The 15085-nt window shown below is 42.6% G+C and overlaps 1 protein-coding gene across 1 annotated transcript in view; it reads left to right on the top strand.

The window, feature by feature from the left end:
* SLC10A7 (solute carrier family 10 member 7) overlaps positions 1-15085 on the top strand; it is a 183537-nt gene that overhangs the window by 141560 nt on the left and 26892 nt on the right. Inside the window, exons 8-10 of the mRNA XM_066631959.1 lie at positions 757-922; positions 3683-3734; positions 5922-5995. Of these exons, the coding sequence (XP_066488056.1) occupies positions 757-922; positions 3683-3734; positions 5922-5995 (292 nt within the window). The remainder of the gene's footprint in view (positions 1-756; positions 923-3682; positions 3735-5921; positions 5996-15085) is intronic.

Below are 15085 nucleotides of genomic sequence, written 5' to 3'. Positions count from 1 at the left end.
AGAACTGATGTTTGTTGTATACTTAAAAGGAAAAAAGCAAACTGATTACTTCATTTTCAAATTTCTGAATGTCAAAAAGTTGCACTAAACATTGTAAGCTTGTTCATCATAAGTTAACTCTAGTATTCCAAAAGCATGCACTGGCATTTGTCTTTGGATTTACAAAAACTCTAGATCTTCAGACTCTGAATAATTTAAGCTCCCCCAACACATGCACTTTTGCTTTTCAAGCATGAGTTATAATTTAATTAAAAACTTCTGGTGCATTGCTAGCTATTTAAATATTTAAATGTTCCATGGATCACTTTCGATTATCTGCTCACATGAAATTCCTGAAGATGTCAGATTTTTAAGATTCCCAAAGTTACACTTGGAATTGTCTGTTGATGCAAAGGGGACTGTGATAATTACATACATCCATTAGTATCAGCAGAGGAGATAAACTTTGGGGAGGCTTAATGGGCATGTCTCAGTGACAGCTAGCAAAGAACATTTGGCATGATTAAGGATAGATTTGAGTGTACTTGAAAATATACTCTCATTATGGACGCCCAGTGGAAGTTGCACTACAAATGTTAAATTCCCCAGAAGAAGAGTTATGTGGCAGGGAAGCTTTGAAATCCATTGTGGCCGTCATCCAAATTATTCTCTTCTCTTTATGTCTTTCCGCTGTCAGATTCATTTTGTGATGCCCAACTTGGCTCCCTGTGTGTGTTGAAAAGAGGCAACCTGTTGATTTTTTTCTCTGTGTTTCAGATTGTCCGAAGATACATCAAGGAATGGCTTGAGAGGAAAAAGCCGCCATTTGGTGCTATCAGCAGCAGTGTGCTCCTGATGATCATCTATACAACATTCTGCGATACTTTCTCCAATCCAAATATTGATCTTGATAAGTTTAGCCTGATTATAATTGTTTTCATCAGTAAGTACAATGTGCATTATTGCTCCATTCTAACAGCTGGGGGCATGTTCTAAAGGAGCTGTGTGTTTCTGTGTTAATCAGCTGAGTCCATGGTTTCCTGGCAAATAAATACCCAACTCCTTTGTCTCATGCAGCAATCTTATGTTAATCTTACAGGGTGATGCTGTGCAGTTGAACGCAATTTAGAAATGTGAACGCTTCTTTATTTTCTAATACATCAAGTTTGAACCTGAATCGACAAGAACTCAATAGAGTATATTCCATTAAAATATGTGTTGCTGTTTAGCAATTTTGTACTCCTTGAAGAGCCATCCTGCTTGAATTCAGCAAAAATATTCCCACTCTTATTTGTTATGCTAATTACTCAGCAATAGCTCACAGAGATCTTTGTGTTTCATGCTGGGAGCCTTCATTTGGAAATCATTAAACACTTGTGATAATGCAAAAAAAGACAATTTTTAAAACTATGTTTTAAAAGCTTGAGCATTGATGGCCTGGATGTAGGAATTGTAATCCAGGTCTAGCAGAAAGTCCTAGGGTCGCAGCACTGTGGCATCTGAGACTATAACGTACTTGCTCCCCTTGGTTGCCACACACAGTAGTAGCACCACCACCACTCACTACGGAGTGGTAAGAGTACTCAAGCTATACTTCTGGGGTGTTGAGAAGGCACATTTCCACTGTGTAACAGCACTCTCCGTTTGTCTTGCCTCACCCACCACTGCCAATAAAGTTGGGCTGCCAGAATGCAGAGATGGACCTAGGGTCTCTTCCCAAAAATAATTTGAAATACAGAAACCAAGAGAGAATTTCTGAAGCATATTTTTCATCTAAGTATACAGAGGGATGTATGGAGAGAGCCACTGCAAAGAACCTACCATGATTGATATTGCAGATGTCCAGTTTAACTCGTGTTGTGTTCCAATGAGTCCTCCATCCCTAAGCAGTAAGCAGCAAAGCAAAATGGGATGTTTTTCTTTTTATGGAAGCTTTAAAACAATCTCTAATTACAGATGCCATGATCTAGGTATCTTCTCTACTGTACTCAGCAGTAGTATCAGTTTCCCAGTGGTGAATTTGTGGAACAGTTTTAGTGGGGGATATGGGGGGATGCATATATACACACATCCTAATCCCAAAACTCTTGGTGAGTTGAATAAGCCCTTAACCAAAATATTAAAAAAATACAAGGAGGCCCCTGTATCTCCATATTCACTTATTCATGGATGGGGTCTGCAAGCCCCCCCACGCACCCCCTCTGGAGACAAAGGGAGCTCCACCCACCTCTGGAGGGTCGTCTGAGCCAGGCAGAGGCCCTGCATGTGTGTCTGCAGCCTCTGCCGAGCTTAAACTGAACCTTAGAGTGAAAAATACACAGATGTGTGTGGCCCCTGTTGGGCTTAGAAGATGCTCCGGAAGTGAGGGGAGCTGAGCTCCTCTTGGCTCCGGAGGGTGGAGAGCGGCATTCGCCCTTATCAGTGGTTTCACTTAAATGCAGGAGGTTCCAGAACAGAACCCCTGCAGACATGGGGGCATGCCTGTATTAAAACCTTAAAATGTATAACTTGTAACTTTTCGTTAGAAAGGAGGGTAGTGATTGCAAGAGGCAGCATGGTTTTCCAAAGAACAGATCTTGCCAAACAAACTTTATCTCCTCCTATAATGGAGCAACTAGCCCAGGGGTGCCCAAACCCCAGCCCTAGGGCCACTTGTGGCCCTCGAGGCCTCTCAATGCGGCCCTCAGAGAGCCCCCAGTCTCCAATGAGCCTCTGGGTGGTTCAGGGTGGACAGCAGGGCTTTGTTGAGCATGGAAAAGCATGATTTGGAGCTCTGCTTCCTGACCTGAGCCTCCTACCACTGTCTGTTGTGTTCCTGGTCTTGCTGCTGGGCAGCAAGGATCCCAAGAGTACCACCAGACACCACCCAAGGACCACTGGTAGTTCCCATACCACTGGTTGAGAAACACTGCCCTAGAGGACAGGAATAGGATCCGGGATGATCTTGACAAGATAGGAAACTGGGCAAATACAAAGAAAATGCACTTCAACGGGGTCAGTTTTGCACGTACCCAGTTTTGCTTCTGGGTAGTAAAAATTAGCCATACACATATAAGATTGGGGACATTTGCCTGAGCAGTCATACATGTGAAAAAGATCTAGATGCTTAAGTGGATGATAAGCTAAGCATGAGCCAGAACTACGATGTGGCAGCAGAGAAGGTGAATGAGATTCCAGGCTGCGTGAACAGAAATATAGTCAAGAAGATCAAGAGAAATAGTGGTACCACTGTATTCCGCCTTAGTCAGATCCCACCTGGAATAGTCTGTCCAGTTCTAGAGATATTGACAAACTGGAGTGGAATCTAGAGGAGGGCAATTAGGATGGTGAGACCGATGAATAGAGCTTGAAGGAACTGGGCATATGTACTGTGCTGAAGAGATGGTTAAGACAACTGTCTATACATGCATGAGAGGCTGTCATATGGACAGTGAAGAGGATTTAGTATTTAGTGGACAGTGAAGAGGATTTAGTGAAGAGGATGGTAGTTGAGTGCAATGAGTATGTGGATAAAGTGTTGCACTTCGTCAGTTGTCTGATCTGTGTACTCTACAAGACGGCAGGCACACATTTGTGTCATTCTTAATACATTAGAATACACATGTTTTTACCACGTGGAGAGAGAGAGAGGTAAATGTAGACTACACATTTGTATGGGTATCTTCATGTTACTCAATCTTTCTCAAACTAATTTGTCTTTCAGTATTTTCAATTCAACTGGGCTTCATGCTGTTGACTTTCTTTTTTTCCACAAGGTATGTAATGGCTATAAAAGTGTTTCTTATTTGTATGAACAAACATAACAGTCAAATGCAAACAACTCATTTTTTGACTCAGACTGAAGAGGCAACATTTGGGTCACGGGTGCCTGCAAGTTCCTGAAGTCAGAGACAGAATTCTTACATGCACCACTTGTTAACGTAAGCCAGATCAAACTGTCATATTCCACAGTGCAACCTGGTTTTTATTCCTAAGTTTTCGATAACATCGAAATAATTTAATAAATTAAATTAAATAATTTAATTAATTATTTACTTGGGGAAATATCTGCTGCAGAACCGACCTTCAGAAAACAGCAATTGGGCACCTTTAATTTCCGCATGCATTGCATAATTCATAATGATTCCCAATAGATGATATATACACTTAATAGAAAACATAACCTACTTCCTGGTTTTGTATTTGCCTATTTGCTTACTAATTGCATCAGGCCGATAAAGTAAGAGTATGGCAGCATGTTCTGTTGATTATGATATTGTGCTTCCTACCCAAAAAGAAAAAGAAAAAGAAACTTTACAAATAGTTATGCTCAATGGACCAGATTGGACAATACTTATTTGTATGAACACACACACTGTGTGGAGGAATGCATAAGCACAAGCATTGTGCACAGTGCACTGATATCGACACATCCATGTCATCATACACACATCTCCGTGGGGAAAGAAAATGCACTTGTGATGTACATCCATCAGCAGTATACACATGTTCCATCCTTGTGTTGACGTGCAGATACAGTGTAGGTATGCCCGTGCACTTAGTGACTGGGGAGGGTAGATCTGTTAGTGCTTCTCTTCACATAATGACTCCAATCGGGAGGTAGGTATAGGCATGCCCGCCCCCCCCCTCCACCAGCCCCACACACCCACATGGAGGTGAAATGTGCAGATACAGGCTGCAAATGTGGTCTGCCTCCTCATGGGCATGCCAGAATGCTGTATTCCAAGGTGATTGAGAAGCAACAGACCTCCCTTCTATTCACAGGGAAGGAAGGGGGACTGGCACCTTGCAACCACGGGGAAGGGGAAGCTGGGATTTCTCCAGAATCCAGTGTGAAGAATAATTTTAGGAACTTGTAAAGTTTCCCTCTTGTTCAAGGTGTGCTTTTACCAATCACATAAGTTCTGTTCAGGAGAACTTCACTGGCATCTCTAGTTAAAACATATCATTTTGTGCTAATGAACTGACTCGAAGGGCTGGCTGTCACAGTGGCTTTCCCTGAGCGTGGGCAGCCATGGCTCTTTCTCAGACATTTGTGTTCCTGACTGTAGGAAAGCATGAGTGTGATTTGGCTGTACGTGGAAACAGCTGCTGTCACCATAAGGCTGGAAGTACAACCACTCTATCTGTACACTGTCTATGCCTTGCTTACTTTTCCCCACACAAATGCAACATCACAGTGGCCTGCATAATAATGGAACCTGGTTGTTTGACTAGTCAGATTCCTTCTCAGCAAGTGTTAAGTGCTTAGAATAGGGTATAGAATAGTGCTTAGAACAGAATAGGAACTATTGCACCAGTGCATCTTTCAACACCACAATGTTTCAAAGAGGCTGCAAAGAAATTATACCAGTGATACAGGCTTAATCCTAACGCATAATTTAGAACTGGGTTTTAAGAATATTAGAAGGCCTTTTTTTTTAAAATGTTGCCGTGCTTTACCTCAGTAGGCCAGGTGCAAGGGAGTGGCAACAGGATACAGGTATCTTGTTGTCTTCTGTGCTTCTGGAGGCATTGGTGGGCCGCTGTGAGATACAGGAAGCTGGACTAGATGGACCTTTGTCCTGATCTAGCAGGGTTCTTCTTAATCTGGTGTTTTATATTTGCAGAAGTACTCTGGTCTGGAATAAACTGATTGGAATTTCTCATTTTTCAAATATGAATGCATGTTTCCATTTTCTAGCAAAGACATTTTAAATTTTATAAAATAAGTTTTTGAATTAGAAAAAGAATGTATGCATAAAAGACTTTGCTACTTCTGAGAAACAGTTCTATCCACAGATGTTCAGGTGCTTTTGATTTTACCTTTAAACAGAATTATTTGTCATGAAAACTGATCAAAGTGATTTAAAACACACTTATGGGGTACATAAAGTGGTACGTTTGATCAGTGAACAGACATTTGGTGAAAGAGATTTTTAAATTCTTTACATCTTTTCTAGGAAGAATTCTGGTTTCACGCCAGCAGACACAGTGGCTATTATTTTCTGCTCCACCCACAAATCTCTAACTTTGGGTAAGTCTTTACTGGCGATTGAGTGAACTTTTCAGTCTGATCACACTATTCTGTGTAGTTCACTTTGTCATGAAAGTGGTTTTCTGTATCAATTCAGCAGTATGACAAGATGTAGTGTAAAAGCCCAGCATTAATATTAGTACATTCATGAGAACATTTCTGCAATGGGCAAGTAAACGTTCTCTAAGAGGAAGACAACGCAGTCTTTTCCTTAGGGAATTTAATAATTGTATTGCAGTGCCATTAATCTGTTCCTTCTTTAGAGAAAGCGATTTGATTTTTTTGTTTGTTTTTGATGTTCTGCTTCTCTAATCTAATATTGATAAAGTTTGTGGTTCATTTCAGATTATGTTCTGAGTTATTACAGCACAGTCAAACAGCAAAATTATTACAGCTCAAAATTGTAGTGTACAAAGCATTTACAATATGGAGAAACAGATCAATAAAGACAGCAGCGTTTTATCAAATATCAGTGTATTTATCCCAAGAAGTCTCTGGACTGTGTGTTTATTCATTACAGCTCAGTATTCAAAAATCATTGACTTCCTAGTCACTCAAACATTCTGTTGCAGTAATAACTGTTCTGATAGACATTTACAATCAGTTAATTAAAATATAGTTCACTTTGAGTGGGAATGAACTGCTGAATGTTGCACTTGTATTCCTGTGATTTGTGGTAATTAGGAAGGAAGGAAGGAAGTTGGAAAGTCTTAATATCACGTTTAGAGATACTTGTTAAGCAAACCACAGTGGTCATTGTCCAGATAATGGAAACAGATGTGTGGAGATGCAAAGTAGAGCTAAAAGCATCTGTGTGCAAAATAAACATTCTAATCAGCCAGTGATCTAGAGTTTAAACATATCAGTGCAGGGTTTGGCTTCCACTACTCGCTGTGTTGCTCGCTTGTTTGTTTCCCATCCTTCCTGCAAATGTTGGAGTATGTTGGTTTATCCCATTCATGCCTCACAGAAACCTTGTGAGGGGAAAGAATGGCTTTCTCAGTGTTACCCAGTGCAGTTCAGATGGAGGGGGAATGTCTCCAGCACACCATCCACTACATCTTGAATCCTTGTGGTAGTTGCTTTGTGAATCCAGCTAAGAAACTGGCCACATACTGACTCTGTGAGGTTGAAATTGCACACTGTACCATACCCCAACAGTGGCAACACCTTGCAGCAATCTCCACCTGAAATATAGGGGATTGAGACTGAGGGTGTTTAGCACTCCTATCCAATTGATGAGCTATGCGCCATATGGTAAACCAATCTGCAGTGTTTCCATGCAGTGTATGGTAAATCTCTCTGCATTGTTACAGGAGTAAGTTCTAATGAGCTCAAGGCACTGTTTTGGACTGGACAAGGCAATGCAACTGTTTGTCAACATTTTCAGGTTTGCATCTTTTAAAGACAACATTTCATATGTTTGACAAGATGTTACAAGCATATGATCACCATAAGGATCTGAGACGAGCGGTAATGTACAGGGACAACTTATTCGTTCAGACAGGCATTGAGTAGTGATGCTAGTGCAAACACATTATTTGCTAAGTCTATGCTGGTATTTTCCCTTTCCTCTGTACATCTTGATAGAAGCATAAGAGACATCCAAAACAGAAAAATTACAGTAATAGCCTAATCCTACACATGGGAGTCCAGTGATGTCAGTAGATCTTATTCTAGGGCAAGGGTGCCATTTTTAATATAACTAAATATGATGATTGGTTAGGTTATTAGTGTGGGATCCATCAAATATTTGGATAGGCTTACTAAAATGTTTACTTTGTGAAGGCAAAGTGGAAATGGAAACGCACGCTTTAAAAAAAACAACAAAGAGACTCATGAAACCTTCATGCAAAAACATATCACCTAAATCAGGGGTCTCAAAACTATTCACTATGAGAGCCACAAATTATATTTTACATAGAAAAAAAGAGAAATGTTACAATTTCAAAGAAACAATGCCATATATATAGCACTGGATATATAAGCAGTAAATAAGTAATAAAAATGGAGTATATAAGGAGATATATAAGAAGAAAATGTCAAACATTAGCAAATGCTCTGACAAAAAAGGTTGCTGGGGACCAGATAAAATCTTGTGGCAGGACAGATGTGGACCTGGGCCATAGTTTGGAGACCCCTGACCTAGATAGTGAGGTATTCTTAGCACATTTCTTCTGTGTAAAAGAATGATTCATTGCATAGCAATAGGTAGTTCATTTTCTACAAGTCTAACCTCAAATAAAACCAAGTGCCAGGGAGCTATTTAAGTTTACACACAGCCCAATCCTAACCCATGCTGGAATGGGGAGGCCAACTGGCCTGCCCCGTATCCAACGTGGGGTTGGGGCCGAATGCGGCTCAGCCTGGGGCAAGGGGAATGCAGACCCCTTACCCTGGGTAACACCACAGTAGCCCCAGTGGGGCTACTCAGATCTGAGCAGCCCAGAGTTAGGATCTGGCACAAGTTCCAGATCCTGGCCCCACCCTCTGCTCACCCACAGCCTGCCCACGGGCCCACATGCCACATAAGAACAGTCCCACTGGATCAGGCCATAGGCCCATCTAGTCCAGCTTCCTGTATCTCACAACGGCCCACCAAATGCCCCAGGGAGCACACCAGATAACAAGGGACCTCATCCTGGTGCCCTCCCTTGCATCTGGCATTCTGATACATAGCCCATTTCTAAAATCAGGAGGTTGCACATTCACATCGTGGCTTATAACCCGTAATGGACTTTTCCTCCAGAAACTTGTCCAATCGCCTTTTAAAGGCGTCCAGGCCAGATGCCATCCCACATCCTGCGGCAAGGTGTTCCACAGACCAACCATATGCTGAGTAAAGAAATGTTTTCTTTTGTCTGTCCTAACTCTCCCAACATTCAATTTTAGTGGATGTCCCCTGGTTCTGGTGTTATGTGAGAGTGTAAAGAGCATCTCTCTATCCACTTTATCCTTCCCGTGCATAATTTTGTATGTTTCAATCAAGTCCCCCCTCAGGCGCCTCTTTTCTAGGCTGAAGAGGCCCAAACACTGTAGCCTTTCCTCATAAGGAAGGTGCCCCAGCCCAGTAATCATCTTAGTCGCTCTCTTTTGCACCTTTTCCATTTCCACTATATCCTTTTTGAGATGTGGCAACCAGAAGTGGACACAATACTCCAGGTGTGGCCTTACCATCGATTTGTACAACAGCATTATAATATTAGCCGTTTTGTTCTCAATACCTTTTCTAATGATCCCAAGCATAAAATTGGCCTTCTTACTGCTGCCGCACACTGGATCGACACTTTCATTGACCTGTCCACCACCACCCCAAGATCTCTCTCCTGATCTGTCAAAGACAGCTCAGAACCCAACAGCCTATATGTGAAGTTTTGATTTTTTGCCCCAATGTGCATGATCTTACACTTACTTACATTGAAATGCATCTGCCATTTTGCTGCCCATTCTGTCAGTTTGGAGAGATCCTTCTGGAGCCTGCCCTGAAACACCTCCTTCTAGCTCTCCCCATGCCCCCCAGACCTCCATGCCAGCCTTACTTGGCCAGCGCGGACTTACCTTCCCACCAGCCTAGTGGGGCTTGGGCCAGCCTCACTCCTCCAGAATCGTCACAGAAGTGCCTTATGGCACTTTTGTGACACACCTTGGCTGGCACCAGGGACATGCGCCAGCCAGGGGCGCCTTCTGGATTGCACCCGTAGTTTCCTTGGGAAAATATCTGGAAATTGCATCCGTTATATTGCCATGGTCACTTCAATTGTACTTTTACAACCCAAAGTTATGCATGACTACTGAGAAATAAATAGTACTGTTTTCAATGGGGATTACTCCCCTAAGTGTGCAGATTGACAAGTACTTTGTCATGTGCAGGGCCTCTGTTTTAAATTTGAATCTGGCTTCACACCTTAGCAAGCAGCTTGTAAATTCTCAAAAACTGAACAAACTTTCTATATTTATGAGGACATTGGTTATCCCATTTCTCAGCAGGATCCACAATGAATTCACCATGTATTCTCCTGTGATGTCAGGAACCACTCTAGGAGTGTCCATAATTAAGAAATCAATCTATTTCATCACAGAACCATTACCAGGTTTATTGCAATCTCTCTCAGGGTAGAACCACAACGTACAGTTACACTTGTGTTAAATTCACAATAAACTATCAGCGCTAATGCATTCGAAGCTGTATTGAAAGGTGGGAATCATCTGAAGCAATCACAATTTCCATTTTCTTTGCATAAATCAGATAGCTGGTTTGCTTGAAGAGAATTTTAGGAAATAATGGGTGTCGCTATATCCAAGATCTCCTTCTGCTTCTGCTTCTTAGGTACAGTACAGAGAGAGCACTATACCAGACAGAAATGACAGTTTGCTTGTGTTTCCGTATCTTCATTGATAGATATTATGGACTAGATAATTTACAGAAGCTGAAGAGTAAACTTGTAAAGTGACTACAGCAGAAACCTGTTTATCCGTGGATTTTACATCCGTGGATCTGGCTCAACGTAGGTCCCCCAGACCCACGTCGGGTCAGATTCAACCCCATCTGAACCCTCCAAAGGTGACCGGAGCACTGTTCTGGTTGCTTCCGGAGGGCTTTCTGAAGCCCGCAGAGGCCCAGAAATGGCCCATAGAAGCAAAGAACATGCCTTCTGGTTTTCCTTTCTTTTTTAAGAAAGAACAGAAAATACATGTGGGGCAAAAGAGACAGAAAAATGGATGGAAAAAAAGAAAAACTGGGGACCATTATTGAAGACAGGACATAAGAACAGCCCTGCTGGATCAGGTCGTAGGCCCATCTAGTCCGTCTTCCTGTATCTCACAGTGGCCCACCAAATGCCCCAGAATTTAAGGCACAACTGAAAAGGTTAAAAACAACTGTGTTATAAGTCACTAAAGTAATGTATTCTGGACAAAGGTCCTCTGTCTGTAGAAAAGTAGTTTTGATCATAGGGTTTTCCAGATGTTATCAGTTGTCAGGCTGTAGGGTAAGTTGTGAAAGCATGACAGTTCTTCAGGAAAAAAAAACGGTTCTGTCTATTTTTCAAAAATTGTTTTCTGTGAATTTGTGGTTTCAGGAGATGCTCATGTTAATATTAAAGTACATGTTAAATTACTACACAAAATATTATAATAGCTTCATTTCACACATTAATTCAGTCAGAAGACTAGCTGGACCTAACCCTGAAATTAACTTACTCAGAGAACAGTAAGACATTTTTTATTCTGGGTATGATCTAGAGAAGTTCATGGAGAGATTCACATGCACACTACCTAGTTTTTTCTCTTGAAAGTTCAATCAGACCCTCCTGCCCCAAATGTTAAAAGCTGCATGTGGGGCATGAAGGAGGCTGCAGTTCAGGACTGGTAGTAAAAAGCCATGTTGAACAAGTTTGAATGAGCTTTCTGGATTGGGTCCTCTGTCAACATGGCACGGACATTGTTGTTAAAGCTCAAATTGTTCTGGAATAATAACTTAGTAGTGCATCTGATTAGAATCTACTCCCAAGGCCAAATCTTTTCTCCCAGTAAAATCAGTACTATTGACTTCACAGAAAATGACAACTTGTCTGTTTGTGTTTTTTTCAATTATATCTTACCAAGCAAGATTAAGAGATGCAAGCAAGATCCCATTTAAGACTCATGTGTGAATATTTAAGAGTATCAGTGAACCTCAGGGCCTTCTTTTAAGTCCACTGTGAGGGTGTTTTTAATCTGCCTTCAAAACTCCAGCACTACTAAGCAAACAAGAGCTCTTAGGGGCCTCCTGCAACAAAAGCGGCTTCACTTGGAGCTTAAACTGATTTTTCACATTCTGGCATGTGAAGCCTCCGCGGGGTGCCTTGCGTCCATTCCCTGGGGAGCGTAGCATAGCACCAGCAGAGGAGGAGGAAAGATGACAGCTTTGAAGCTTTAGAAGTGGTAATAAGAGAAGCATGAGAAGACTCTTGTAAGGCACTTCTCCCACATCGTATTATGAAACCAACTGATTCCCTGATGCAGCATGCTCCAGAGGCCATCTGCCACTTCGTGTGCTTGGATCCATGGAGAAGCTCTCACTCAGCACAGAGACAAGCACAGTTCCCTCCCATATGGTAGGCTTGTGCTGTAGACAGAACAGTTGACATACCTGTGTTTTCACAGGGCGTAGGGTGAATGGATTGAATTTGTAAAGATCTGGTCTCTTCCTCCCCCCCCCATCCCAACACACCCGGCAGTGGCCCCTCATGTATTTTATTTACTATCGAGCATTTTGAGCTCTGCCATGAATGAACATTGGACCTATTGAACAGTTTTTAACAGGAACTCACAACTTCTGCCCATGACATCATTTTTATTTGTATTTCATTTAACTAGGTAATTAGGGATATAACTTTCCAGTAGTGAAGATAAATGGGGTATCTGAGAATTCCCTTGGGCATATTTGCCCTCATTTTGTTCTTTCTCCCCCTCCTTGTTGCAACATACATGAACAGGACATGCAAGCACATGAAACACAGACATTTGATTCATGGCTTTTATTAGCGTATTTGCCATTGATTGATTAGTGCTCGGTATTAGTACTTCTTCTATTGATTGATTGCAGATGAAGTGACTATTTGACCTTTAATTATAAGCTTGGCTATTGAAAATGACATTGAGCTATGGCTTCACATAATCCATCTGGAAAGCCCGACATGATGTCATTCCCTGGAGTTAATTCTGCAGGAGAAAGGAGGCCTAAAGGAAGTGCCACAGCTATCAAGATGGCTCATTTAGAACAATACTGCAGGATGTGTTGCCTTCCCTTGCATGCAGCCCCAGCCCATTGGAGAAGTTAATTTCATGTATTATATTGAAGAAATGCTTGCTGCAATTCACAGAGGGTGCAGCAGATTGAACAGAAAGTCAGGGCATCAGAAAGTTGCTGAAGCATTTTCATGTCCTGTTAAATGTCATCTTGGACCAAAAAGCAGTTTATAAACATACATAGATGTTTAAATAGCTGTTATTTCTTTAATGTTTAATTGTTGAAAGCAACGAGATTTGCAAGTGCATACTGTTTGACTGGATTATTCACTCAGCCCACATCTTATGCAAGGGTTACATTCTGAGATTGGGACATAAAACCAAAAGTGCATATAGTCATAACTCCCTTACACCCAACAAATACATGCTGTCTTTTTAAGAACTAAAAGTAGTGTGAGAGACATGCGGGAACAGAGATGACTGAAGGAACAGCAGGTTCATTTTCTCATTTCAGGCTTGCTGTGGGGCATAAACAGAGTAAGTTGAGTGGCAGGCAGAATCACCTGCACTATTTAAGCTGTTGTTTTAGAGGGGAGGGGGGGAGCGCATATACTTGAATTCATGCAAGTCAGTCATGCAGGAGCTGCGGGCTGATTGTCCCCCAGTTTTTAGTCTAGAACAGTATTGTGTCCTACATGTTTGCTTATCTAAGGATAACGAGTTGCTGGCTACTATTGTAGCCAAATAGTAGCCAAATAGCCAAATATTGTGGCTCAAATGTATTTCTCTTTTGGGCTTATAATTAATTGGATTAATACAGTGAACCTGAACTGTACAATGATTTCACTTTACAATCAAATAACTTTACAATAGACTGTCCCTAGTAAAACAGGTTCAGTAGAACATAAGTTATTCACTTTACATTGGGCTCAGGACTGCCATCAACAGATCTCATGGGTGATAGGTAAGCCAATCAGCAAAGTGAATGCAAGCGTTTGGTAGTGTTTCAGCAACATTTTTAATATTGTGGCTGTGTGTATGGAGGGAAGCACATAGCCAAATGCAAGCCTTCTAGGTATTAGCTGGTAGCAGTATTTTTGTGGCTGTGTGTTTTGAGGGAAGGATACAGCCTTGTAATTTGTGTTTTATTATTACATCATTGTACAAACTGCTAAAGAGTGGCACCAGTTAAATCACTGGTGTAGTCCAAATGTAGATTTTAGGCACCTTTTAAATCACCTTTAAAAATTGTTTTAGGCACCAATTAGGCACCTTTTAAATCACCTTTTGGAGAGAGCTTAGTTCTGTTAGAGCTTAGGACCATAACGGGGAGGAGGACTTGGGGAGAGCAGGCGAGAGGAAGCCATGCCTGACTGACTGAGGCTGTAATCCTCTCCACACTTTTCTGGGAGTAAGCCCCATTGGGTACAGTGGGACACAGTGGGACTTACTTCTAAGTAAACGTGCAAAGGATTGTGCTCTGAGGCCTTGAGGGGAGGTGGCAGCGGTGGCAACATGTCGCCTCCTCCCTCCTCCAGCTGCTGCTGCTGATGGGAAAACAATAATGGCAAGCAAAGCAGTCATGTAGCAGCCCCACTGGGGAAACTCCCTCGCTTCAGTGCACGCTGGCGGCTATTGGTTCTCAGTGCGGGAGGTGCCCCTGCGGTGTCCCCCCGGCCACCCAGGCACTCCAACAAAGGCCTTCCACAGACCTGCCAAGATCTTGGGCGCAGTGGAGCAAAGCTGCAAACTTTTTCCGCTCAGTGTCTGCTCTCGCCACCTCGACCCTCTTCTGGGCTCTGCCAGGAACAGTTAGGTGGTGTGCCTCTCACCTCTTCTTCTCGCCCAAGCGCAGAGCAAGGGCAGCCCCAACCTCTCCGAGGGGCTTCCCCACTCCCTCCCAGCTGCTGAAGGGGGCAACAGTGTAGCTGAAGTCACACGCACACATGTGCGGCGATAACAGCAGACAACTGTTGCCCCCCCAGTCCAATGCACCTGATGGGCTGCAGCAGCCCAAGGTAACTTGCACGTGGGAATAGTTCCCCCCCCCTCCCAGAAGCTGTAGCCCGGTGCATTTGCTACCCTCTGCACCCCCTTAGCTAAGCCATTGCACAGAACGCTGTTACGACAAGCTGTACATGATCTAAAAATGGTGCCCCTGCTTTCTCTAACAGAATGCAAAGTATTTGGGAGCACTCCTCATCACATGCTGCTTCACTGGCACCCCTAAAAACACTGAAAGCCAGTGTGGCACAGTGGTTAGAGTAGGACAAGGGCTCAAACCCCTGCTTAGTCACGTTCTCATTCGATGGGTTCTTGGGCCAGCCATCACCTCTCAGCCTACCTAACCTCACAGGATGG

This window comes from Tiliqua scincoides, chromosome 6, assembly GCF_035046505.1.
Source record: "Tiliqua scincoides isolate rTilSci1 chromosome 6, rTilSci1.hap2, whole genome shotgun sequence".
In the NCBI taxonomy this organism is placed as follows: domain Eukaryota; kingdom Metazoa; phylum Chordata; class Lepidosauria; order Squamata; family Scincidae; genus Tiliqua; species Tiliqua scincoides.
The sequence above is the reverse complement of the archived record's forward strand: the minus strand, read 5'-3'. Positions and strand labels throughout refer to the sequence as shown.